Raw genomic sequence first — 27,265 nt, forward strand, 5'->3', positions numbered from 1 at the left:
TAGATAGTTCAGAATATTTATAGTTGTTAGACCAAAAACAAAAATTTGGTTACAAATTCTTAATTTGCAGATTGCTTTGACTTTGATGGAAATACCACCTTTCTCTGTAGTAGAATCCCTGGGCCTCGAAATGTTGACCCCAAGAAGTAATTGCTGTGATTTAGGTCTTGAGGGCGGCTTCCAAGGCTTTAGCTTTTTCTGTGATGTGCTTCTGAAAGGGCATCATGAAGTCCTCAAAGTCTACCTCGTAAGTGAACCTTTCTCGCCGCAACTCCCTTTTCCTGATCAGCTCTGCTGTTGTGGCTTCAGGACTCCAGATCTGAAATAAACCACGATATTCAGAGCCAGCATGAGTAGGAAAGCCAGCAAACATGGCAGTATACAGACAACGCCCAGTATAGTTCATTCGAAACTACCAAATCTACTTCTAAATCTATTTTAACTTGTGTTTTCCTCTTACATGACACATCAATGGTTACATGGGTATTGTTGTTTCTGATGGTGACTATTTGGGCAGCTGGAATGCTTTTCAGTGACCTCTGATGATCCTCTGTTGTTCATGTCAAAACAGGGAAGTGCTGGGAGTTGAAAGATCACTGGGGTTTGCTACCTTTATGTCTAATAGGGAATTCCTGAGAAAATGATTTTCATAGTAGAAAGAAAAGGAGGCTGGTGGTCTCTTATTCAGCATGCTTTGATGGGCATTGGCAAGACCCCTCTTGTACTTCAAAAATGCCTCCACCTCTCTAATTGTGGATGTTTTAGGCAGCTACTGAATAAATTCAGTGTTGCTTATATGAAACTCCCGAGTGAAATGGTAGAGTACAAAGGGGAAGGAAGGTTAGAGTCTGAGAGGCACCAAGAAAATGTACCTATAGCATTGGTGACCAAATGGCTATAGGGAATGGTGTTGACCAAAAGATAGTTTTTCAAGGAAAATTAAAATGTCAATATTGAAATAGTAACAGAGGAAACTAGATATTGGAAGCTGAACAAGTTGGACTTACTGAGTCAAAGCAGTAGGACCTGGCAAAAAGACAGCTTCAAATCATAACGATGAAAGATAATCTTTGGATATTTGTTTGGGTGCTCTGCATAAAAAGTATTTGGAAAATGATACTATGAGTTTATACCACGTTATGAAGTTCTTTCCAAAGTACTCACCCTCCGTGGAATAAATGTGATATCCACTTTCTTGGTATAACCACTGGTAATCAAAGAATTGAGATAAACCACATTATCCTTATGCATTTTCTTTTCCTCTGATACGGTTGGTATGGTGTAAACAGATAAAAGTGGTTCCTGGAAATGAAACAAAAGAAAAACCAACCTTATTAGTTGCAAAAACCCATATATACTTGCTAATATTATTTGCTGCTCTGTCTTACCCATATATACTTGCTAATATTATTTGCTGCTCTATGTCTTATGTCTTTCTCTAAGTCAAGAAAAAATAAAAATGTTACCATGCAAATTGTAATTTGAAATGAAACAGATTATTATTATAACTTTGAACAGGGAAAGATAATTAGTATGCCTTGTTTAACTCTACTTAATTAGTAGTATCAGAGACAGAGCATACAAGTCTTCAGAATGTCCATCCTTGACCTAGGGCCATTGATTAATTAGAAGAATTAAATTATCCTACTAAAAAGATAATGTTGTATGTAGTAGAAACTTAGCCAACTGGTCTTCCTTAACCTCTGGCCCCCACCCCCTTACTCTTGTCTTCCATGTTTATTACTCTCTATTGTTTATTGTCTTTCATGTTTGTCACAATCCTTTAACCCTCTCCACTTCTTTCCTCCCATGTTTCTTCAACATTTTCCAATTTGATAACATTAGAGCCTTTCCTTTTTGAATTTCATCCTGGTTTTATGTCTGCCAAGAATCTCTAGGGATCCTCTTGCTTCCCTAAAAGAAACTTCTAGCTTAGAAATACACTCGGGCTTCCCTGCTAATGACAAAGTCTTATTCTCTCCATAACCTGCCGGGCAAAAACCTCAACCTTTTGCCCCTCATTCCAGATTACCAGAAACAATCACCTTGTCACCTTTAGAACTTTCTGGAGTCATTCCAAGTGGCATATCCAAGTCCCAAGTGGCTTGATATCCCCAGGGTTCAGTGATAGTCATTAAAATTCAAATTTGAATTTGAATTAAAATTAAAATTCAATTAAAATTCCTTAGAAGGAGGTAAGGTGGGAAATGAAAGATTATGAGACAAGAATGAAGGCAAACCATGGTTTGCCTTCATTCCTCTTACCCTTCTTGTCTGAGCCATCTCATCAAATATGTATGACTTAGAACCAAATATATACGTATCCAATCCCAGTTCTTTTTTCAACATTCTAATTATATTGGGCTGAGCCAACTTGGTTTTTAATGTGGATTCTGTCTGCAATGAGCACAGTTTAGACTTTTCAGTAGTAGGAATTTCTTTGCTAGGTATTTTTTTTAGTGTTGCTTAATAGTGATGAAAATATGGCTTGTATATTATTTTATCCATGTTGTGTAACAATATATAATATTGTATTGTAACAATATGTAAATAGAAAACCTGCCCTACCTCCAGTAAGTTTTTAAGTTCCAGTTACTAGTGGGTAGTCAATCACTTTACTTACCTCCTCTTTCTTAACCTCAGGGCCTTCAGTCTTCATTTTAGGAGGGGGCTTGCCTTTCAGTTTTTGACTTTCTGCTGGTTTTGGCAAGTTATCCAGCTTTTCTTGAATCAAACTAATTATTCTATAGTCAGCATACGCCTTTGCAACATCCATGGCAGTATGTCCTGCTCAAGACATAAATTCAGAGTTGTAATAAACAGACTGATAAGAAACAATGCAGAAAACCCTCAGCGCACCAGCCCTCAGCATGTGACAGTAAGTGTGATTACTACAGCCAGTGGTTATATGTAAGGTCATAGAGCCAGATCAGATACCCTCTACGGTGGGTTCAACTCTGAAATCTCATAATGTAAAGTGCCATTTACTGGTAACACATTTTCTTGTTAGTTTTTCTGAGCATGTTTCTTAAAAAGTGGATAGGAAATATTGGTAGAATATTTACGTTTGAGTATTTGATTGATGGCTCTCTTCCCACCTCGCACATATTTCCTTTCATGTGACAATTTTACATTATCCTCCCCTTTCCTTTATGCAAGGAGGTATAATCAAAAAGGCCTGGGGAGGGGCGCCTGGGTGGCTCAGTGGGTTGAGCCGCTGCCTTTGGCTCAGGTCATGATCTCGGGGTCCTGGGATCGAGTCCCACATCGGGTTCTCTGCTCAGCAGGGGGCCTGCTTCCCTTCCTCTCTCTCTGCCTGCTTCTCTGCCTACTTGTGATCTCTCTCTGTCAAATAAATAAATAAAATCTTTAAAAAAAAAAAAAGGCCTGGGGAAGCTGGTGTCACAGTGCTCTATGCAGATAGTTGGGTATTATGACACCTGTAATATCCTCAGGCAGGCCTGGAACAATACTACCAGTGACCCAGGGGAAGCCTGAAGCAGCCAGAAAAGTTGGTGCTCTCCCCAGTCAAAAGGAAACAATGGGTTCCACTGTAAAAAAATGACACCTCCAATCAATGAGGTCAAACACTTACTCAAATGCTATTTTTCAGGTTATATTTTTATGACATACGACGGGCCCCTCCCATTTATTTCCTAGAGAGAACCTCTAACTCAGGAATTATTATTTTTTTCAGCTTTAGAAAGAATCCAACTTCTATAGCCTCTAAAATTATTCCACTTCTTAGGGACGTGGTAGTTATGACAGTTCATAACCCACAGTATACTCTGAAAACTGGTACAATCCCACAAAGCAATGCTTCCTGGGCCATGGTGAAATAACAAGAAATCAAGAGTGAGCATTTACAGGGAGCCTGGGTGGTTCAGTGGGTTAAATCCTCTGCCTTCGGCTCAGGTCATGATCCCAGGGTCCTGAGATTGAGCCCCCGCACTGGGCTCTCTGCTCAGCAGGGAGCCTGCTTCCTCCTCTTTCTCTGCCTGCCTCTCTGCCTATTTGTGATCTCTGTCTGTCGAATAAATACATGAAAAAAAAAAGTTTTTAAAAAAGAGTGAGCATTTAGAAATTTTTGGATGGATTTGATAGAACTTTCCATCACTTCAATCTAGTGATTAAAAAAAATGCTTGTATTTTATTTCCCCACTTCATTTTCTAGTAAATCACTTTTTGCTATATTTACAAAAGTATCCATCCATGACTGATTGCAAACATAAAGAACTGGTTCTTTCACACCCGTGATTTGAGAGGCACTGTGTATAAAACCAACTTCCCGAACATTCAACTTGGGCTTGCGACTGCGGTCGTGACTCGCCGGGAAATGTGATCTTACAAGAGAATCATACGGGAATCTAACATAAATTCTCCCCTTCTGACCCTAAACACCGATCACGTGCACACACACACCTTTTCTATTTTCCAGCTGGAATTTAGCGCCGATATCAAGGAGGTACTTGACGGTATCCAGTCGACAGCTCTCAATGGCTCTAGACAAAGGAGTGGAGTTGTTGATGGAGACGGCATCGATCGCCGCTCCAGCTTGAACAAGAAGCTCGACGATGTCTTGTTGGCCTGCGTGGCATGCAAAATGAAGCGGAGTCCACAGGAAATTATCTGTTGCATTAACGTTAGCCCTATAAAATAAGATAGATGCATAAGCTGAAAATGGGGGTTGTTCCAAATGCCAGAGCCTGGAAATGCAAAGCAAGATTTCATATTAGTGTTACCAAGTTGTTCAAATGTGAGCCAGGGAAGCTCCGAGTAAAGTTAAACTCCATTCCAAATTTTTCTTGACTTGTGTTCTGCATTATCCGACAGTCTTAATTTCTTTGCATATATATGTACATTTTGTTTAGTTTTAAAAGACACTTAGTTAGATCCCAGGGGTTACACTTTTTGCAAAGGTTAACATTAAGGAAAATTGTATAAATAGATTTAATGAAGGTTAAAGCTGATAAAAAGTTTAAAAAGTCCTGTTATTTCATTTTGTAGCCACTTTCTCTACATGTTATAGATTTTTAAATGCACCTTCATTATTAAAATTCTAAGCATGAAAATTTATTATTTTAAATTTTAGTCCTTTTTATTTTTTTAAGATTTTATTTATTTATTTGACAGAGAGAGAGAGAGAGCAGAAGCAAGCAGAGCGGCAGGCAGAGGGGGAGAGAGAAGCAGGCTTTCTGCTGAGCAAGGATTCCCATGCGGGGCTCAATCCCAGGACCCTGGAATTATGACCTGAGCCAAAGGCAGCTGCTTAACCAACTGAGCCACCCAGGTGCCCCAAATGTTAGTCCTTTTTAAGATTTCACTGTCCAAAAGTTCAAATTCTCATTAATTGCTTTATAGTCCCTCTTGATAATATACAAATCTGAATGCTTTTTTGACCTTGACCATTATAGTAATAATAATAATACCTTTTTATGAAATATGGAATTGCTTTGCTAATAAGTGCTTTACATATTTTAATTCATTTAATCTTCAAAGAAATCTGCAAGCTGAGACTTATTAGAGCCCTTATTATAAAAATGAGAAAAGGGAACACAAAAAATAAACTTATGCTGGGTCATTCAGCTCTGGTAAAAGAAGGAATTAAACCTGAGTAGTTGCTTTAGAAGTTCACTAAAAATGTCATGCCCGGTTATCTTAAAAGATATTTATAAATGAACCAAGGAAAAGATTGCTGCTTCTGGGGGAGGGAAAGAGACATGCCCTTTGTCATCATGACCACTGACCTGCTTGTTTGAATTTGTTAGGATCCCCACACAGGAGACAGATTAAAAAGCAATGGGTAAAATGAATATGTTCTAGAGATCTACTGTGTAATATTGTGATTATAGTTAACACTGTACTTTACTGTACACTTATAATCTATTAAGAGGGTACATCATGTTATCTGTTCCTATCACAAAAAAAAAAAAAAAAAAACCTTCACAGACCTGTACCCCTGAAACAAAAAAACAAAAAGCAAAAAAAAAAAAAAAAAACTACTAAAAAAACACCTCTTTTGCTGGGCTCCCTGCTTAGCAGGGAGTCTGCTTCTCCCTCTACCCTTCCCCCTTGCTCATCATCTGTCTCTCAGATAAAAAAAATAAAATCTTTTAAAAAATAGTTCAAAAAAATTCTTTCGTTAATTTAAAATAAAATAAAAAGCGACTCCACCCCACATAGATAAATCTCTAGGTAAAGCAACTTCATTCCTCGTTGTCATTGGCAAGCCATCTTTCTGTGCATCCATTCCCAGATTCCCATTAACCCACTTTCCCATACACGATCTGTCTGTTATCTAGATGTCAGGAATGAAGCACTTTGTCCTAAAATTCTGGAGTTGAATGGGAGCCGAACCAAGAAAACATACCCTTTGTCAAGAAGAAACTTGACGGCATCTATGTTTCCAGTGGCACACGCGGTCATCAGTGGCGTTTTGTAATAATTATCCTTCATATCCACAGGGATTCCTGATTCAAACGCCTTTTTCAGAGACGCCAGGTCTCCTGCCTTGGTGATGAAATTAATATTTGAAAATACCTTCGGTGGGTCATCAATGTACCAAGCAGAGTCATCCTGAATGGGATGTTCTGGTGGCCGGTCTCGGTTAAACCGACTGCTGTCTGTTACATTCTTATAGGTTTCAATCATGTAATAGGGCGGCCCGCCATCGGCCCAGTGGGGAAACACGTGGTCAGGAATAATGCAGATTGGCAGAGGTAAGACAAACTTGCCTTTCTTTGGCTTTTTGGCCATTCCTTTTTTCTTCTTCTTAGTCCCATAGGATCCCAAGACGTAAGACTTACTCAAGTACTTGGTTCCTTTAAAGAAATCATTAATGTTGACCCCAGCTCCCCGCACTTTTTCGTGATACTGAGCTATGGTAGCCAGCTGTTCTGAGGTCACGTATTCTTGCCTCTCCTCCAGCGTCAACACGAAGTCCTCTTTGCTGACTGTCCCGTCGCCTCTGTCCACAAACGAAAATGCTTCCCGAAGGAACGTCTCATGCTCCAGCGACCAATCGTGAAGTCTCAGGGCCCAGAGTGGATTTGGATTTTTGGCTCCTGGCCTTGCCAGTTTATTGGCGGTTCGCTCTGCCCGCCGTATTTCTTTGCTTGCTGCTTTGAAGCCGCCTTCTTTGGCCACAGTCCTGGGCGTTTTATGATCCAAGTTCTTCCATTTCAGGTCACATCCTAAAACATGAAGCATCATCATTATGAAATAGTGCCTAGGCATCTGCCTAGCTCTGCAGAAGACATTCGTGCAACCCTTATGTGTAGTTCCAGTTACTGGTCAGAAGTTTATCCCTAAATTATTTGTATAGAGTGATGAGAACATTTAGCTCTTATAATCACAAAATTAAACTGAATATTTTTTTTCTGGGAGTTTTACTTTGGTGAATTCTGAGGGAAATATGTTTCCAATTTACGTTCTCTGCCCACTAAAGGATTAAGACATGAATCCCTACAGACACTTGAAACAAATTTCATATTGGGATACTTGCTCAGGAGACTTCCTGCCCAACAGGAAAAGAATAAGGATGGCATTTGAATTTGGAAAGAAGCTGGATTCAGACAGCTTATGAGACCCTTAGGAACTCAGAATGCTGAACACTTGCTTCTGTCGGAATGATTACGACTGCAAATCTGCATACCATCTTAAACTGTATTTATGTGTATTCTCCATGCAATCAATGTAATTTATATCAATCTGCTTTTTGTGATGATAGGTCATGTGAACAACCTGACAGAGAACCAAGTCATTTGTTGATCAAACCTGAAAGGATTCCAGCATTATAGTTATGCAAATTAGGCTTGAATATTCATTTGCCTTCTTGGACCTTTCCTTAAAATGATTACACCAATATTATATCTAAGTATTCCTGAAATAAATAAACTTCTCCGAGTGCACTGGGGAGTCTACTTAGTGTCCCTAGAAAAGGCTGTGCTGTCTCTAAGTGTCTTGAGACATTAAAAATCCATTGCATATATAAGTAAATCTGATGATGAAGCAGCTCTTGCTACTGTTCTGAATCTAGAAGGCTCTTTTCTTGCTTCGTCAATATCACATAATCAAAAAGATTGCTACTCAATCAGTATGTCTAGCAACCAAGTTGTATAGGCAACAGCATGCCCCTCCAATACTTTATAGTTTCTTTCCTTGACAAAAAGAAAATGAGGGGGTGCCTGGATGGCTCAGTGGGTTAAGCCTCTGCCTACGGCTCAGGTCATGACCTCAGGGTCCTAGGATGGAGCCCCGCATCGGGCTCTCCTCTGCTCAGTGAGGAGCCTGTTTCCCCTTCTCTCTGCCTACTTCTCTGCCTACTTGTGATTTCTCTCTTTCAAATAAATAAATAAAATCTTAAAAAAAAAAGAAAGAAAGAAAGAGAAAATGAATGCCCAGTGCTTTTAAGATTAATACCTCCTTTGGCATTGTTAGAACTTAAAATTTCATTCTTAGACTCATAATTTTACTAGTGGTCGAAGAACTCAGGAAAAGTATTACAACAATGAGAATTCTAAAATGTCCATATTGAACAGTTTTAAGAGCAGTGATTTATTGAAAAGGGGACCTGAGACTGCTCTCAATAGCATAATTCCAGAGCAATTTTAAGAATGCTGTTTTTACTTTGCTTTTTTGCTGATTCAGGGTGTCTGGGTGTTTATCTACCATCTCCCAAGCCACTCCTTCTATATTCACCCACAAGGATCAAAGGACTTTAAAGTGGTTTTATCATGTCTCCTTCTGCTCTTAGTTTCCTCCTAGTTAGAAACCTTTTTGTGGGGGAAAAAAGACTCCAACATCCCAGCTTAATTATCTGAAGGCCTTTTTCTTCTCCTTTTGCCTTGGGACTTTTGGTAAAAGCAAAGATCCATTCATTCTCTTTGTGATGTATGATCTGCGGTCCAGGGTACGCAGTTTACAGCTGGTATGTGCCGCAGAGCACCAGCCACCAAAGGCCCAAGAGAAAGAGAAGCCTCATGGGGTGCTTCCCTAGAACTGCTCCAAACTCCCGGCAGCTGCCCTGCATTAGGTACTCACACTGCTTACAAACCTTGTAAACTGCTCCAGCAACAGGACCAGGGGCAAGGGAGGAGAACATTGAAGAGAGTTTAATGTATCAAAGGTATCCAGCCTTCGAAGTTAAGTGCAGAAGACACTAAACCCAGGGAGCTCACTCAGAAATGAGCATTTCTTGGCTAATGCATTGTCTGTTGCTGCTCTGATTGCCTTAGATCGAAGACTCGAAAGTTGGACGTGTAACTGCTCCCGCTTCCGCTATGGAACTGGAACCCCCTGCCTGAGATCCAGGGAAGTGGTTGTACTTCGAAACATGCTACAGAATTTAAAATATTTCAGACTAATTAATTAAAAAAAAATTAAAAAAAAAAAAAAAGAATGCTTTTAGACCCGTTTCGGAAACTCGGTCTAAGCTCATGACTCTGCCAGGAGGGTAATACTTTTCGGCATCACTGGGCAAGCTCTGACTAAATGTGCTTCTCAATTTGCTTTTTGTGACTTTCTCCCAAGAGTACATAAATGACAGAGTAGATGTCTGGTGATGTTGTCCCAATAATAAAGTGGTCAACGTGTTAGAGTTGTAGAAGCTTGTCTTAATCTGGGCAGATCCATAGTTTTTAGAAATATACAGTTTTAAAAATGTCAGAATAAATTGCTGCTAGTGACAAATTTTAAAACAAGACTGATGAGACAATTAATGGGGGCATTTGATGTACTGCATTTGATGTATATTGAATTTGATATATTTTCCTTTATTTGTTAAGTGTTTATTATTTGGGGGGATAGGGAAAGAGTACAAGCTTGTATAAGTTCATAAAAAGTAGAAGTGAATCAGTTACTATACTATTAGTTTTATAGGCACATTAGTCTTATTTATATTAGTGGTAACAATGCAGGATCTCTAGGTCCCAGAGACTTCTAAAATTCTCCGCTCTATTCTAAATTTGTAGAACAGACACTAAGTTTTTGCCTATTTCTTAAACTGGAAAAAAAAAATACTACCATAAAATTCAGCATAACACAGTTCCAGATCTGATGAAGAGTTAGAATTTTTTTTATTTTTTATTTATTTTTTTAAAAGATTTTATTTATTTATTTGACAGAGAAAGGTCACTAGTAGGTAGAGAGGCAGGCAGAGAGAGAGAAAGAAGCAGGCTCCCTGCTGAGCAGAGAGCCTAATGCGGGGCTCTATCCCAGGACCCTGGGGATTATGACCTGAGCCAGAGGCAGAGGCTTTAACCCACTGAGCCACCCAGGCGCCCCTAGAAACTTTTTTAAATAAAGACTTTATTTGTGCGTACGAGAGAGACGGACAACAAGTCGGGGTAGGGGCAGACACAGAGAGAGAGAAGCCGGCTCCCCACTAAGCAGAGAGCCCCACATGGGGCTTGATCCCAGAATCCCAAGATCATGACCTGAGATAAAGACAGACACTTAACTGACTTAGGTACCCAGGTGCTGTAAATTAAAAACTTTTACAGTCAGCATGTAATTAACACCAATTTGGTCCATAAACTTAATTAGCTAATATTCCCTTTATGGAATACATTAAGCTATCTATACATACTTCATATTGCTAAGTTAATAGTTTCATAGAAGTTATAGGAAAACCTAAAATATTACTTATATTTCAAGTTTTCAATGAAAATTTTCATTTTATTTCATATTTCTCCCTAAAACATTTCTCCCACAACTTCAAGATCTTTAGTAAAGTTATCCTTTACACTTGATACAACTGAACTGTTTTTAATAAAACAGTTAAGACTTCAGACTAAAAGACATAGTTTTCAGTATTCATCTTTCAGATTGATGTCAACATTTTTTAAAGGAGTTTAATAACTATAAGCGTTTTAATATAGTTGGCCCATGAAAACCCTGTTTAGATTTTTAATAACCTAAAAGTATTTGAGAATATTTTCATCACTTTAAATTCAGATTCATGATTTGACAGAAGGTAGAGTAAGAAAAGATTTTCTTTTTTTTTTTTTTCTACATATATAACTGAGGTTTGGCTGTTGAAAAAGATAAGCAACTGACAAGTGATAGGCCCAGATTCCCTGCTCATCTACAACCCAGATTTCCTGCTCATCTACAACATGGGTAAATCATAAATACTTTAAGCATAAAATTGCTAGGTAATTTTACCTCGCTGAGCTATATATTTACAGCAATCTGCAAAACCACCCATGGCAGCATAATGAAGTGGTGTGTTCCCATTCATTGCAATCAGCCCCATGTCTCCGTTGTAAGCAAAAAGAAGCTTCAATATCTGCAAAATATTTAGAGGAATAGAGGAATAGCAATGTACACTCATTGAATGAAGACTGGCACCTAAATGTTGTTATTCCATAGTTGCTTAGGCTACATGTGGCTATATTAAATTAAATTGAATTAAATAGAATACAATTTTTAAAAATCCAATTCCTTAGTTTCACTAGCCATAATTAAAATACTCAAAAGACACATGGGCTACTATATTATATTATTATAATTTTTCCACCATTGCCAAAAATTCTATCAAATAGTGTCGATCTAGAGTTTAGAAAATTCCATATTCAGCTGGGACATGCCATCTTAGTGAATTCCAATAATTCTAGAAAACATCAGCCTATGGGAAATATCATCAGGGAGGCAAATTCTTTACCAAATGTGGCTTCTATTGTGGTGTAGATTTTCATTGCTAGGAAGAAACTCAATGACCAAAACAAAGATAATTGTTAAAGCTTAAATAGTATTTGGTATAAAATACAATTTTATTTAGGGAAATCAAGATGGTAACATGGAATAAATTCTTAGTGTAACCCATATGATATTTAAAAATTTGAGGAAAAAGTGAGAAATGGTGAACAAAAATTTTAAAGCAAAAGGCAGATTATTACATCAAAAAAGAAATTTTAGATGTAATTGAGTATTTAAAAAAAAATGAGAGCATTGGTTTCTATCTCATTTGTGCAATATCACTGTACCTATAAGATACCCTTTGCTGTTATATCCAGATAATCAGAATATTGAAGAGTTTAAAATTGAGGTGAGTCATTAGATGCACACAAAAAAATCAGGGAGATGAGATGTTGACATTGTTCTTCCCACAATTTGGTCATGCTGTATATATTATGAAGATTCTAATATGTAATGGAGGTATAAAATAAAGTAGTCTTGGTTGGCAAAACTTTTAAATTGCCATAGTTAAAAATACAGAAAATCATTGTTAATAATATTAGGTGAATAAACTTGGCAAGCAGATAAAGCTGAATAAGGATCTAGAAAAAGGCTTTAAAAATAGTATTTGGGGAAAACAGCATGGAGGTTCCTCAAAATGTTGAAAATAGAACTGCCCTATGACCCAGCAATTGGCACTATTGGGTATTTACCCTAAAGATACAAACGTAGTGATCCAAAGGGGCACGTGCACCCGAATGTTTATAGCAGCAATGTCCACAATAGCCAAACTATGGAAAGAACCTAGATGTCCATCAACAGATGAATGGATCAAGAAGATGTGGTATATATACACAATGGAATACTATGCAGCCATCAAAAGAAATGAAATCTTGCCATTTGGGACAACATGGATGGAACTAGAGCATATCATGCTTAGCGAAATAAGTCAAGCAGAGAAAGACAACTATCATATGATCTCCCTGATATGAGGAAGTGGTGATGCAACATGGGGGCTTAAGTGGGTAGGAGAAGAATAAATGAAACAAGATGGGACTGGGAGGGAGACAAACCATAAGTGACTCTTAATCTCACAAAACAAACTGAGGGTTGCTTGGGGGAGGGGGTTTGGGAGAAGGGGGTGGGATTATGGACATTGGGGAGGGTATGTGCTTTGGTGAGTGCTGTGAAGTGTGTAAACCTGGTGATTCACAGACCTGTACCCCTGGTAAACCTATAAACATATAAAAATATATGTTTATAAAAAATTAAAAATTAAAAAAAATAGTATTTGGTATAAAATACAATTTAAGAATTATTTAGGGAAATCAAGATGGTAACATGGAATAAATTCTTAGTGTAACCCATATGATATTTAAAAATTTGAGGAAAAAGTGAGAAATGGTGAACAAAAATTTTAAAGCAAAAGGCAGATTATTACATCAAAAAAGCCTCCTTGGGCAGCAAAATGTGCAGCTTGTTTTCTCTCATTGTCAAAGGCATTCACTTCGCCTCCTCTTTCCAATATCCCTCGAACTAGTTCTGTCACTCCTTCTCTTGATGCTTCCATTAAAGCAGTTCGACCTGTGGACTGGATGAGAAGCAAATCAAATTCTGGTTATACTTGACATCTTAAATAACACATTTGGTATGCATATGTTCTAAATCCATTTGGCCTTAGAGTCACACTGGCAGGTATAAGTTCTCTGTATCTTTATTAGTTCCACCAAGCAAATGGGAAAAATGAAGTCAGTGCAGTGGATCAATGTAGAGAGTTCCAATATCAAAGTCAAGGTCACACCATGTCCCCGTGAAAAAAAATCATGCTAAAGATGCAATTTCTTTTGCAAAGAAAGTAGAGCAAAGGGGGAGAAAAGAGGGTAAAATATCTAATGAGAAACAAATTGATAATTATTGCCTCTTAAATGCCTCTTAAGGAATTAAAAAACTCAATAAAATTGGCCAAATTTTGAGAGGGAGCAAAATGGATAAGGGAAATTGCACAACTACATATTTTCTTTCCAAAAAGGATAAATTTTTATTAGGCATTGGTGATATCTTCTCTATTTTCTCTAATGTTTTACCATTGTGCATAATAAATACCAATTTTTCAAACGTAATTAGGAAATAATCCGTAAAATCATGGCAATATAAAGATAAAGAGGGCATATCATCATAAAGCATTTCGAATAGAAATGAACAGTCTATAGGCTGACAGGATAATTTTACCATATTTAAATGCACTACTAAGACTCTATAGATGAAAAAAAAAAGGAGGGGGGAATATTTATAATCCCAGGAATAGCCATACTGAGTTGATAGCATTCGGATTGGCTCCTTTTTCCAAAAATGTCAGGCACGTGTCTTTAACATCATGTGCTTCTTCGCAAGCTCTAAGAAATATTGGTTTTCCTTCATAGGTAGAGTTGTTGACATCTGCGCCATGTTCCAGGGCAATCAATGCGCAGCGATAATGCCGCTTTGTAGGCAAAATGCAGTAAAACAGAATACCTGTAGAAAAATAGAATCCCCAAAGAGTACTTCATTAATAGTCTCTCTATATTTGACCTGGTTAGCAAAGAAAAAGTAACAATTTTGGAAACCATAATTGGTTAGTTGAAGGTGGCAGAGCCTTACTTTGCCTTCTTGGAATCAGCTGAAACACCAAGACAGGAAAACAAGAGTAAACCTCTGATAGAATTAGAAAACAGTCACATAACCAAATGTGATAGGACTTGGTTCGGAGAAGAATCTGAGCGCTGATTTGTGAGTCTCTGTCAAGCTTGGGTGTTGGGCATCTTGCAGTCTGTACCCAACGTGCAGGACTGTCTCTGTTGTAGAGCTGGTGATGGGTTACTGTGTCCCCTCTGAAACTGCAGAGTGACAAAGCAGATGGTACTGAATGATGAAATGTGCAGACCAGCCATGTTTATTAGAAGCAGGCTGTCAGTATCACAGCATTAAGAACAAGTAGATGACAAGGAGCTCTGCCCTTTTGACAATTTGTTTTGTTCCAATGAAGAGAGGAAAATGTGAAATCCCCCCACCTAGGACCTCGGACATACAGACCCTCCACATAATCCATGTCAAAAATGAACTACAGATTAGGGGTAGTGTTGGAATCGAGCGCACAATAGTCAAACTCCAAACTGACTCTGTAATGACCTCACTCTAAACAGAGGCTTCATTCAAAGAGGAACAGTAATGAACAACAACAACAACAAAAAACTAGCATGGGACCTATGAAAAATACAGACACCAAAAGGAAGAAACCTGATAATAAAAGCTAGGCAAAAAGTACACACTACGAAAAAATGATACTATGTAAGAATTTCTGACTGTCCTATTTCTATGACAACAAAGAAGTTAAATAAAACTTTTTTTTTTTTTCTAAAACAGAAGTGCAAAGATGGATCAAGACTAAAAGCAGGGCTTCTAGGACAATAGAAGATAAATAAAGGAAAAGATGAAGTTTAACCAGCTGAGTTTCGGGAAGGAATGAGAGAGGAAAATAAAACTACCAAAGAAAGGAAAGTGAAGCTGGAGGCAAGACAGCACAAAAAACCATGGATGTGAAGGAAAAACTTGAAAGAGCTAAGGAAAATGTAACAGATGATGGAAGCTAAAATGGTCTTGAGAGGCAAAGAAGAGTTAACATATATGTAATTGGTGCTCAATAATAAAACACCAAATAGAACAGAAAAAATATGGAGATACAATAGAAGAAAACTTTCTTGAAGTGAAAACCTGAATCTGAAGATTAAAAAAGCATACTGAGGTCTCAGGAAAAATGGATTATGAACAATCAATAAGGTATGCCTAGGTAAAGCTAGGTAGAGGACATGTCCTGTGAGCATCTGGGTAACAATTCAAGTCCTCTCTAAAGAGGAAAAATCAAGATGGCCTCCAGATTTTGCCACAGCAACATTCGTGCTAGAAAATAACTAAACGTTCTTTAGACTATCATTTGAGAAAGAAAATGGGAGTTTTTTGTATCTACCAAGCTGGTTGTACATATATAAAAGCAGTGGACAGGTAAATTTAAGGGTGCAAAAGTTATTATAATAATCTCCTCTTGCATAGAAAAATATTAATGAATACCATGTAAAGTGCTAATTCAATAAACAAAGGTTTATGTATATGAAAAGCTATCAAATTGCCTTTAAAATATCCAAAAACAGTTCTCTTCTGAAGAAAGATAAAAATCTGTAACTATATATGGTGGTGGGTGTTAACTAGACTTATTCTGGTGATCATTTTGCAATGTATACAAATATCAAGTTATGTGTACTCCTGAAATTGATATAATGTTGATATCAATTATACCTCAATTTTTAAAAGTCAATCAGTAAATAATAACAGTAAGTAAAACTACCATTCCAACAACCAAAAAAAAGACCTAAATGCAGACCATGAAACCTTAGAAAATATCACACACACACACACCAAAATAAAGAACATATGGACCATATAGGAAGATATTTTATAATTATTTATTTATTTATTTACATATGTTAAATATACCTTCATTTCATAAAATAAATGACAGTTCTGGGGCCACACCTTTGGGCCATCTAGATAAATACAAACTGGATACATTCTACCATTAAAATAAAAGCCACCATTCATATAAAATCAAAATCTAAATAGATTTCATATAAACAGATGCATCTAAAATAGGGTTACTCAGAGCAGTTAAAAACAGAAAGATGGCCAAGGACATGGTTTAAAATAGGAATCAAAGACACAACAATTCATAGCAGGCAAAGTGGGCCAAAATAACAACGCACGCCACCTAGAGAATACCAGGTGAGGCCAAATTCATTACAAAAGGCCCTAAGTTACTCAGGAAATGGATATTTTATAATGATGGCAGGTGCAACTCACAATTAAAGTCTATCTGGGCTGACCCTAAGCCACAAAGAACATGAATCAACCTTCTAAACCTGAAGCGAAAAAAAGAGGGCAAAGATGATGGACTGTAGAATTCGCATACTGCATTTCGGACTGGGTATACATTCCTATAAATGGGAGAACCAATGGAATGGGTGCTATTGGGAGCTAGTCTAGCTTAACCCTTGAAGAGAATAGACACCATTCTATTCTCCAGAATGGACAGACACTAATTAATCCCCTAGGACAACATATAGGGAATAGTTTCCTGGCTTAGAGAGCTACCTTTTCCATGGTCTGAAAAATTGTTCAAAGTACAGTTTAGCCTAGAGTGTGTCCCACATCCTTCTCAAGATCCAGTAAGTATTTTAACCATAAAAATGTTGGCTTGTCCTTTAGGACCAACGTGCAGTGAGTGATTCATCAATTGATGGAAAATAGGATGTTAATGGCAGAGACTTCTGCGGAATAACAAAGCAGGTGGGCATGTGGCAGCCATACTGAGAGCTGTGCAAGGTGAGCTCCATTCATTACTGTGGGAAGACAGGGCTGGCAGTGTGCAATAAGCACCCCATGGGTTAGACAGAATCAAGACTCCGGGGAGGCGGGACTAACAAGGTCATGCATGCAACATGGTTTGTATTTGTTCTAAGCTTTATTTTATATTTTGAATTCTTCCTATGTGATTGGTGAGATTGTTTTCTCATACTTTCATCTCCCAGAACGTTGACAGGCTTAATATTAATTTGAATGAGCTTAGATATTAACCAGATGGCTGTTGCATTTGTTACAAAATGCAAATATGTTACAAAATGCATTTGCTATTGATTTGACTTTATAATTTTGGATTTTTGATAAAATTTTCTCACTTTTTTAAAAAACTTCTATTTCTGGTTCAAACTCCAGAAGGTCAACTGTTCTTCACTACAGTGTTTCCCCAAAATGTATTTCACAAAACACCAAGCATATAAGTGGCCACAAGGAAAAACTATTTAAAGGGTCAAAGACAAAAGGAAAATGTTACTGTCTTTAGTCTGTCTGACAAATGTGAAATCAACATGTCTCAATTTGCTGTATCCAATGATTCTCTAACAAGTTTGACAGTGGAACCAATTTTGCATGTAATGCTTATCAATATCCCAACAAATCAGAGGTTCATGGAACACACACTGGGAAGTAATATTCTATAGAAATTTAAGAGGCTTCCTTTTTTTTTCTATTTTTTTCAGGATTTAACATTTTAAAACCCATTTGATCCCTGAATGCATCTGAAGTTCATTTCATTATGTGGTGCTTTTTAAGTTATTCAATGATTGTTCCTTTCCTTGTCCTCTCCTATTGTTTTAAGAAAGTCACTTATCAAATAACCAAGTCTGGGGAGAATTTTAAAAATGGATTTTGTTCTTCTCAGAAAATATTAACACTAAAAAATGGGATTTATTTCTCCAGTGTGGGACTGATGTTAATGGCTTTGTACTTGAAGCAACTCCTTGGGACAACTGATGAAATCTACCAATTTATATTAAGCCTGGTGGTAATTTTCTTGGTGATTTTCATGGCGCTGTGTCAAGCCCTTCTGGAACCTTGAGTCATTTGGGCAAGAAACTCCCAGACATGGTGTCAAGATGAGATTAGGGAGAATAGAGTGTAGAAGTAGGGCTGTCTCACCTGAAAAAGCATGGAAATGCCATGTCTCAACTCTCAAGTCATATTTCTACATTTAAACTGACCCTAGAAAATCGGATTCTATACTAGAATCCACCTTAGCCTTTCCTGTTCCCACTGCAGCCCCTTTCTACATCAGACTGTTACTGGAAGGGGAAAAATCCTTTTGGAGTCCAAGTCAAGTACTATTTGAGGTTCTAAAGTATAAAAGAGAGTAAGAAATACTCCCCTTTTGTTCTAAACAAGATTTTTACATTTTATAATTGATAATTATGACTATGTTAATATCAGTGTATATCATTAAAAACTCTCCCCATTTAGAAAAAAATCAACAAACACAAATCAATCTAACTTTAATCTTTTTTTTTTTTTAAGATTTTATTTTATTTGTTTTTGGAAGGAAGGAGAGATGCAGGCTCCCTCAAGGAGCCCGATGTGGGACTCAATGCTTTCTCGAAGGCAGGCAGCTGCTTAACCAACTGAGCCACCCAGGCGTCCCACTTTAATCTTGTTTTTAAGGGAGACATCTCTCAGAACTTGTTTCTCTAAGATATACCTTAATACCATTTTCAAATTATAGGGACACAGTATCCTTAGGTACAGGAGTGAACATGGCTTTTCAATTAAACTTGGGAGTGATTCGTTTCTACAGTTGGAAAGCAAAACAGTAAATTTTATGGATTTCTGACTATAGAGTGGATTGCATCTACTGGATAAAATGTCGGGATTTTTACCTTTTCCTTCATTATCAACTATAGTCATGTCAGCCTTTGCCTTGGCTAATATTTCCATGGACAGTTCATGCCCCAGCTCTGCAGCCCTCATTGTCGGAGTACAACCCATCTTGTCTTGCACATCAGGGTGAGCACCAAGGCTAAGGAGAAAGCTGACCATATCAGCGTCATTGGAAACCGAGGCCAAGTGCAAAGCACTGTTTCCATTGAGGGGGTCTGTGAAATTGATCAGTTCAGGGTATCCAAGCCTGATCAGCTTTTCTATCTGCTTCGTGTCTTTGTTCCGAACACACTGAAGAACTTTGTAGATCTGCAAGTTCTCAAGCCTCCTATCGGCTAAAGCCATACTCGACCACCTTCTTGGAAATGCTTTTCTGGACCAAACAAAAACTATAGCACAAAAACAGAAACATACAACTCCAAGTTAATTTGGTCATCTTTATTCTGGTATAAATAATAATATTTTAAGTCTTCCCTAAGAAGAGATGCTGTTTCTCACGAAATGTTATTACCACAATTTATTGCAATTGATGTCACAAAAAGTATAAATTACACATAAATACAGAGAATATTCAGCTAGCACAAAGCTAAAATATTTCAAAACAAATCTTCCATCATAATTAATATCATCCTTGCCAATGAGCTTTCTTGTTAATCTACTTTGTTTCATTTACCCCTCTTTGCTCAACACAGCCTCCCTATTTTATCCATGAAGAAGGGAAGGCTAATAAAAGTGCCAAGGTAAGAATTTGAGCTCCCCACTCTACGGCATCATACCATCACTCCTTCCTAACCTAGAATCCATACAGGTTTTAGCAGTTAACAAAAGTTACAAAGAATGTGTAGAATCTTGAGATGCTCATTACAAGCAAGAATCTACTAGGCTTGGTGAGATACCAAATGTGATGGATGATACGTGTCACCTCACATGGGGGTGAGATAGGTAAATGGCTGAGAGGGAACTGTAATTTTCATAAATAATCCCACTTTTAAATTGTGATGAGCATTCTGATATGTAATTTTATCTCTCCTTTACTGTTTATGGAAAAACAATCTTTTGAATTGAGTCATAGGTCATGCTGGGTATACCCAGATGGCTTTTCTTTCCTCAGTTTTTCTGGAAAAAGAACCCCACTGTCACACTGGGCATCCATTCCAGATCATCCATTCCTGCTATCTGATGACAAATCATTGCCCAGACTTCCAATTTGATTTACTGCTTCCACAATGGGCCCCTAACTCCTCTTCTCTGGTCAGTCCTCAGAAAAAAATTTAAAAGTGTATCTCAGATGAGGTCAAGCAAGCTCCCCCCCCAAATTCTGGATGGAGCTGCCTCTTCTATCCCCTGTGATAGGAATGGGTCTGAGACCGAGGCTTAGCCAGTGTGAGTGAACTCTCTCCCCGGGTACCATGAATGTCTCAAGTCCCACAACTTGGGATTCAGTTGTGCCAGAATTCACCTCCCACTTAAGTGAGTCCACACGACATGTTAGGGCAACATGAGCTCGGGGCTGCAGGAGTAAATATGCTTCTCCCCACCCCTCTTAACTTAGCATAAGCTAGTTAGCCCAGCTACTTAGCCGAGCTTCTGTTGTTTGCAATGGAAAGGATTCCATCTTACTGCAAAATCTGAAACTGTGTCACCTTTTCTCCACAAACCTGCTCCCTCGCTTACCATCCCTGGGGAGCACTGGTGAGGAGAGAGCCCCACTTGCTCCTCTTTAGCTGTGTCTCTCCAGGCAACCCCATCTCCATTGCCTGCTCCTCTCCTACATCACCACCCACTCCTCATCCCCCCCCCCGCTTTGCTGGCTCCCCTCTTTCATCAGAAGCCTTGGGGTTGAAGTGCCCAGGGCTTGGCCCTCAGGACCCTTCTATATTCCCACACAATGCCCTGATGGTCTCATCCCATCTCATGACCTTCATCCCCATTTGAGGCTTCTGATCGTTCATTCTCAAATTTATACAGCCATCTCAGGCTCTCCCCAGAGTCCAAAGTGAGGTCTCTACCTGTTGACTCTTCATTCTCACATGGACCTCTACTAGGCATGTAAATGTAACCCTGACCTTCTCCAGTTCTCCCCACTTCCAATGATGCCATCACCATCCGTGAGTCTACTCGGAGGAAGATACTAGAAATTATTCTTCATTCCTTCTTTCCCCGCAGATCCCCTACTCTTTAAATTCACCAACAAACCCCATATTTCTACCTCCAGAATATAACCCAACATCAGCTGCCTGTGGTGCCCTCCTTAGTCAAATCCTTGCCCCAGATTCTAGGTTGTCTCACTGCTTCTTCAGCAGCTCTCCAGAGCCCCGTCTTTATTCAGTCCCCAGAAAAATCTTTCTAAAATGTAGATCAGACAAGCTTCCACCCCCAACATTTTAGCATAACTATTTATGAACATAAGGAAAACTTGAACATTCATGTATCTCTCTACCACTGAAATCCTACCATGAATGCCTTACTTGCTTTATCACACATCTATCCATCCCTCTGTCTATCCACTCATCCATCTTTTTTGATCCATTTCAAAGTAAATTGCAGACATATTCCAGCATATAATATCTAGATTTCAATATTTGCTTACAGCTTTTTTTTTCTTTTTGTCTTTTGAATATATAATGAAATGTACAAGTCTTAAGTGTACCATTCCATGGGTTTTGACAAATGTGCACATCCATGTAACCCAAACTCCTGTTAGGATATAGGACATGATGTTCATGTCAGAAAGTTCTCTCCAAATTATCTTTTAAAAGCAGTTCAATTGCTTTTCGTCATCATCAGAATAAATCCAAATACCTTATGATGATCTTTGAAGAGTGTTTTCTTTGCCCTTCTGAGCTTACTTCACTCCAGCTTCCCTTGATAAGGTGATCTCCAGCCACACTGGCCCCCTGTCTATATATGGAACAAAAGCACACTTCTGCCCCTGCAACTTCTTGTTCCCTCTGACTGGGGTTCCCCTGGCTCAGAATTGGTCAGTTGGTCCTCACCATTCAAACTGCTGCCACCATGTCACTTCATCCCTTTCTTTTCCTCATAATGAAACATCACTGTATATTACATTTCTATAGATCTATAGGTACAGGTATATCCAATTTATGTGTCATGTGACTTCCCCACTAGTCTAGAGTCTTCATGGAACAGAAGTTTTATAATGACCTTTATTTATCCATTGCCCAGAACTTAACTCACGCGAGGCATTCAAGCCGTGGTTGCTCAATAAAGGATGACTGAAAGTTTTAAGATTGAGAAGTGGAAGGAACCCAAGAAAATGCTCAGGTTCCTGGCTTGAGCCACTGGCTACCTGTGTCTGAGATGGGGAGCTCAAGGTGTGGTCCAGATTGGTCAAAGAGTGCAGACAGTTACACGCTTTGGGTTTGCTGAGTCAGCATCCACAAGGCAATCGGGTACACAATTCAAGAAGAGACCCGAGCCTGGCCTGTGAAGAGCTGTGAGGGAGTTTGGTGGCCTCAGGGCAGCCTGAGACTGTGCGACATCAAGGAAGAGAGCATGTCAAGGATGAAGAGTGACCACCACTGTCAAATTCATGCTGCTGCCACGTCCTTTTCCTCCCATGCTTCTAGCTGTTGTTTTTTCTTCGTGCTTCCTCCTTTGCCACTGAGACATCAGTCATCACATGGCTGTGGCTTTAATGTCCTGTTTGCTGTGGCCCTTCTCTTCCCCTCTAATCTGTTTATAACATGTGGTGGACTAGGAAACCAGATAACGCAGCAGCTTAGAGCCATGTGTGTAACTAGGTTCCCACTCAGTCCTGAGCTGCCCCACAAGTCACCCACTTGGCCTCTGCTGCGTGTCGTGGTCATGTTTACTTTAGCAGCTGTTTATGGTTTCTCTTGCTATTGCCAGCCATAGTCTAGTTAGGGGCCGTGTCATACCACCTACGGAGGCACAAGGTACACGGAATAGGATTTGGTGCTTCCAAATAGCTCATTGACTCTCCCGAATCTCCGTCCCCTCATTTATGCGAACAGGGACATCCTCATCAATGACTTTGGGGCTGTCTCTGAGGCACCCACCCCTGACAAAGACTTAGCAGCATGTGGTGTCCGCCCCCCGAGCTACATGGGTGAATTCCAGAGTCCATGGGTGGGTTCTACAGCTTGCACTCTTCCAGCTGAAGCCCTGAGGGGCTCCGGGTAGGGAGAGCCACGCTCAGTGCCATCCTTCACGACCTGCTGCCAAGATTGACCAAGAGTCTCGCATCCTCTGGAGGAAACAACAAAAGTCCTGCCTCTATTACTGGGTTCTTCAGTTTCATTATTTTTTTTTATTAGGTTCAGCGGTAGAATTTAGTGATTCATCACTTGCATGTAACACCCAATGCTCATTACCACAAGTGCCCTCCTTAATGCCCATCAGCCAGTTACCCCATCCCCCACCCACCCAGCAACCCTCAATTTGTTCCTTATAGGTAAGAGTCTCTTATGGTTTGCCTCCCTCTCTGTTTTAATCTTATTTTATTTTTTTCCTTCCCTTCCCTTACATTCACCTGTTTTGTTTCTTAAATTCCTTACATGAGTGAAGCCATAGGGTATTTGTCTTTCTCTGAAAAACTTATTTCACTTAGCATAATATGCTCTAGTTCTGGGTTCTGCAAAAACTTGTGTAGCATCTCTGGTCTTCGGGGGGGGGGTATCATCATATATACACATGCCCCACCGTGTATACGTTACCTCTGTATGGCCCTGGAGCCACCTTGGTGTACCCCCACCTCATCATCTATATGAACAGTCTCAAAAGATGGGGAATAGAACAGGATTTCTTGACCCAAGGTCCATGTTTGGGTCTGAACCCTCTGAAATTATATGGCAATCTGCAGTGTGTGTGTGTCTGTGTGTGGGTCCTGGTACAGGGAAGAGCCATAGAACTTCTCAACTTCTCTAAGGAGTCTGTGACACCAGGGTGATTTGCTAGAAAGAGGAATGGCAGGAGACACGCTTGGAACAGTGGAAAGAGTGTAGGATTGCAGGTGGGGAAAGCTGTTGTTGTTTTGTGATACTATGCTGCATCATTTATACAAACTGGTTACCTAAACCTGGACATATTATCTACCTGGTTTGTGCCTCAGCCTCTTTATCTGTGAAATAGGGATGACCAGTGTGAAGAGAAAATGAGGTAATCCTAGTAAAATATTTAGCAAATTCCCTCAATGCAGTCTTGCTATTTGATTTATAATCAAATTTCCCTGGGTTTCAACTTCCAATAAACCACGGTATACTTTTGGTTTTGTGTGTGTGTGTGTGTGTGTGTGTTTTACTGTCCCTTTCAGCCTTTTTTTTTTTTTTTTTTAAGATTTTACTTATTTATTTGAGAGAGAGAGGGCAGAGAGAGAGAGAGAGAGACCAGCGGGGGTGAAAGGCAGAGGGAGAGGGACAAGCAAACCTTCCCCTGAGCAGAAAGCCCCATGCAGTTCTTTATCCCAAGACCCTGAGATCAGGGCCTGAGCCCAAGGCAGATGCTTAACCCACCGAGCCACCCAGTTTTAAGTCTCCAAAAAATCCGGAGGGGAGTGAAGCGGTTAAGAAGTAATTTCAAGGGAAAGGCCAGGTGGCAGGGAGCAAAGTGCCAACCTCACCTCTTAGTCCTAGGCGTGATCAGGAGCAGCGGATGACCAGGCACCGACGGGCCTCGGCCTGCGGGGGCGCTCTGCGGCCCCAGCCCTTGTTCTCTGCCACCTGGCTGGGGCCCCGGCCGCGACCTTGGGCTCCCGGAGCGCGGCCTGGGCTCCCAGCCCTGAATGGTGTCTTCGTGGGCAGAGCAGGCGAGGCGGCGCGCGGGGCAGCAGGGAGGGGGTGCGTGTGTCCATGGGCCCCTGGTCCACCGCGGGCAAGCCCGCTGTCAGGTGAGCGCAGGGGGCGGGGTGGGAGCCTCCGAGACAGGGCCGATTGTGAGCTTCAGCCACGCACCGCCCGGCTGCCAGGGCAACGGCTCGGGGGCGCGGCGGGGCGGAGCTGCTGTCCGCCAGCTGCGCGGCCCCGCCAGGTGGCGAGGTCCCCGCCAGGTGGCCGGCCCGGCCCGGATGCTAGAGGAGGGCTCTGCACTCCCAGCACAGCGGGTGGAGGAAGTCTTGCGCCGGACGCCGACGTCCGCGCAGTCCTGCTTGCTTTCATCCTCTTCTCCCGCGCCCTGCCCTTATTTTAAAATGCTAATTCGAAACGTAAAGCTCCTATAGTACAACCAACCAACCAACGAATCGATTACAATATAGAATAAAATGATCTTAAAAGTAAAGTTAAGTGGGGGCGCCTGGGTGGCTCAGTGGGTTAAAGACTGCCTTTCGCTCAGGTCGTGATCCCAGGGTGCTGGGATCTGAGCCCTGCATCAGGCTCTCTACTCAGCGGGAGCCTGCTTCCTCCTCTCTCTGCCTGCTTCTCTGCCTACTTCTGATCTCTGTCTGTAAATAAATAAATAGAATCTAAAAAAAAGAGCAAAGTTAAATAAAAAATACACTGTACAATAGAATGAAAAAATCTACTTGTTAGAGACAACTGCTGTAGATTCTTGTAAATCTTCCTAGAATTTTTCTTTGCATACTCTAGGATGCATATAGGCTTAAAAAATTTTATACACAAATGGCAGCAAATCTATCAAGGAGATCATTTTATTTTAGGGCCTACAAGGGTGCCCTAACATCCCAACCCCCAACACTTTTTTGCAGGCAAATTCTGAAAGCTTTGTATGAGTGCAAAAGTTTGTATGAGTGCAAAACATGTATGCTTTTCAGAATAGTATGCAATGGCCTCTGATTAAAAACAATGGTTCTCCCATCCCAATCTGTTCTATTTTCTACCCAGAGACTCTGAAAATATGATTAAGGACTATTTCATGAACACAAGAGAATATACTATTTAACGTGTGGAAAGGATGAAGACACAAAGCACACCATGGCTAAAGAAGTTTGCTTCTGGGACGCCTGGGTGGCTCAGTTGGTTAAGCCACTGTCTTCAGCTCAGGTCATGATCTCAGGATTCTGGGATCGAGTCCCACATTGGGCTCCTTGCTCGGCAGGGAGCCTGCTTCTCTCTCACAAACAAACTTCGCTTCTACTGCCAGATTCCCTGTATACTTCTTCCCCAAACTCCATCCTCCCCGTCCTGTCCCCATAGGTAACTACTATTCTTAATTTTGCAATTAGCATCCCCCTTGCCTTTTAAAAATATGTTGCTTCATAGGAATGCATCCCTAAAAAATATATATTTAGTATCACATATTTTGAGAATTTATAAAAAATGGAGTAGAATGGTGTGCAGTGTTTTGACATTTTTTCCTGCCAACATCTTGTTTTTGAAATATACCTTTTTTTATGTTTAATTATAGCTCTTTTAAGAGCTATATACTATCCCATTATATTATCATTCCATACCCCCCCTTTTTTTTAAGATTTTATTTATTTGACAGAGAGAGATCACAAGCAGGCAGAGAGGCAAGCAGAGAGCGAGAGGAGGAAGCAGGCTCCCTGCTGAGCAGAGAGCCCGATGCGGGACTCGATCCCAGGACCCTGAGATCATGACCTGAGCCGAAGGCAGCGGCTTAACCCACTGAGCCACCCAGGCACACCCCATACTACCCCCTTTTGAATCAACTCTACTACTGATGGACAGTAGAGATGTCTTCAGTAATTGGTATTATAGGGAATGCTGCTATGATCATGTTTGTACCTGTCTATAGATAGATGCACACGCTCAGGAGTTCAGTAAGTAAGTAAGTCAGTAAGTGTATGCCTAGGAGTGACGTTTCTGGATCATAGCTTATTTGTAACATCAAGATAATGTCGACTTGTTTTCCAAGTATATATAGTGATTTAAATGCCCCATCAGCAGTGTGTCTTAGCCAAGACTTGGTTTTGTCACATTAAACTTTTTGCCAATCTAGGGAGTATAAATTGGTATTCCATGATTTCACTTGACGTGCTATGATTAATGGTTGTTAGTCTAAGAGCTCGATTTTGGGGGGGGGGGGAATACTTGAGTGTGACTTTACTGGCATGCTACACAATTCACCCTCACCTACATACCCCATAACTCTCTTCGATATTTTAACAGGATCAATGTGAATTGCACTTGAATTTATTACAACTCTTGTGGCAAATATTGAGTAACCGTGGAGTAGATATCTGAGAGTTGAATGAAATCTCAGAGATAACCAGTCTGACTCACTGTCCTCACTTGGTTCCTGGGACATTTTTTTTTCCCTCTGAAAGGATACTCTCTGAGTTTCAGAAAAATGCTCTTTGTTTTTAGGAGCAGGCAGCTGAAAAGTAGCTTCT

General features: G+C 39.9%; 1 protein-coding gene across 2 annotated transcripts; it reads right to left on the reverse strand.

Moving 5' to 3' along the window:
* ANKEF1 (ankyrin repeat and EF-hand domain containing 1) lies at positions 1–24,915 on the reverse strand. 2 transcript variants are annotated; one of them, XM_004751555.3, is made up of 10 exons: positions 24,575–24,915; positions 18,972–19,361; positions 13,991–14,190; positions 13,121–13,270; positions 11,167–11,290; positions 6,371–7,193; positions 4,423–4,649; positions 2,624–2,787; positions 1,165–1,302; positions 1–319 (listed from the first exon to the last, which is right to left on the reverse strand). In XM_004751555.3, exons 2-10 carry the CDS (start codon positions 19,315–19,317, stop codon positions 161–163), a joined length of 2,331 nt encoding a protein of 776 aa, XP_004751612.2. In that variant the 5' UTR covers positions 19,318–19,361; positions 24,575–24,915; the 3' UTR covers positions 1–160. The 2 variants fall into 2 exon arrangements, with proteins under 2 accessions (XP_004751612.2, XP_044941938.1); XM_045086003.1 differs by lacking the exon at positions 18,972–19,361 and having other exon boundaries at positions 24,575–24,913.
* Between the last annotated feature and the right edge of the window lie 2,350 nt (positions 24,916–27,265).

The sequence above is a fragment of the Mustela putorius genome, unplaced genomic scaffold (genome assembly GCF_011764305.1).
Source record: "Mustela putorius furo isolate JIRA1106 unplaced genomic scaffold, ASM1176430v1.1 tig00000874_pilon_pilon_pilon, whole genome shotgun sequence".
NCBI classification, from domain to species: Eukaryota; Metazoa; Chordata; class Mammalia; order Carnivora; family Mustelidae; genus Mustela; species Mustela putorius.

Bases quoted from the DNA above. Each gene is read 5' to 3' on its own strand.
- ANKEF1 (XM_004751555.3), bottom strand. From the start codon at position 19,317: ATGGCTTTAGCCGATAGGAGGCTTGAGAACTTGCAGATCTACAAAGTT. The intron at 11,291-13,120 runs GTAATAATCTGC...AATATTTTGCAG, and splicing joins CCCAAGGAGGCTTTTTTGAT to ATATTGAAGCTTCTTTTTGC. The intron at 2,788-4,422 runs GTGTGTGTGTGC...TGTCTTGAGCAG, and splicing joins CCAGCTGGAAAATAGAAAAG to GACATACTGCCATGGATGTT.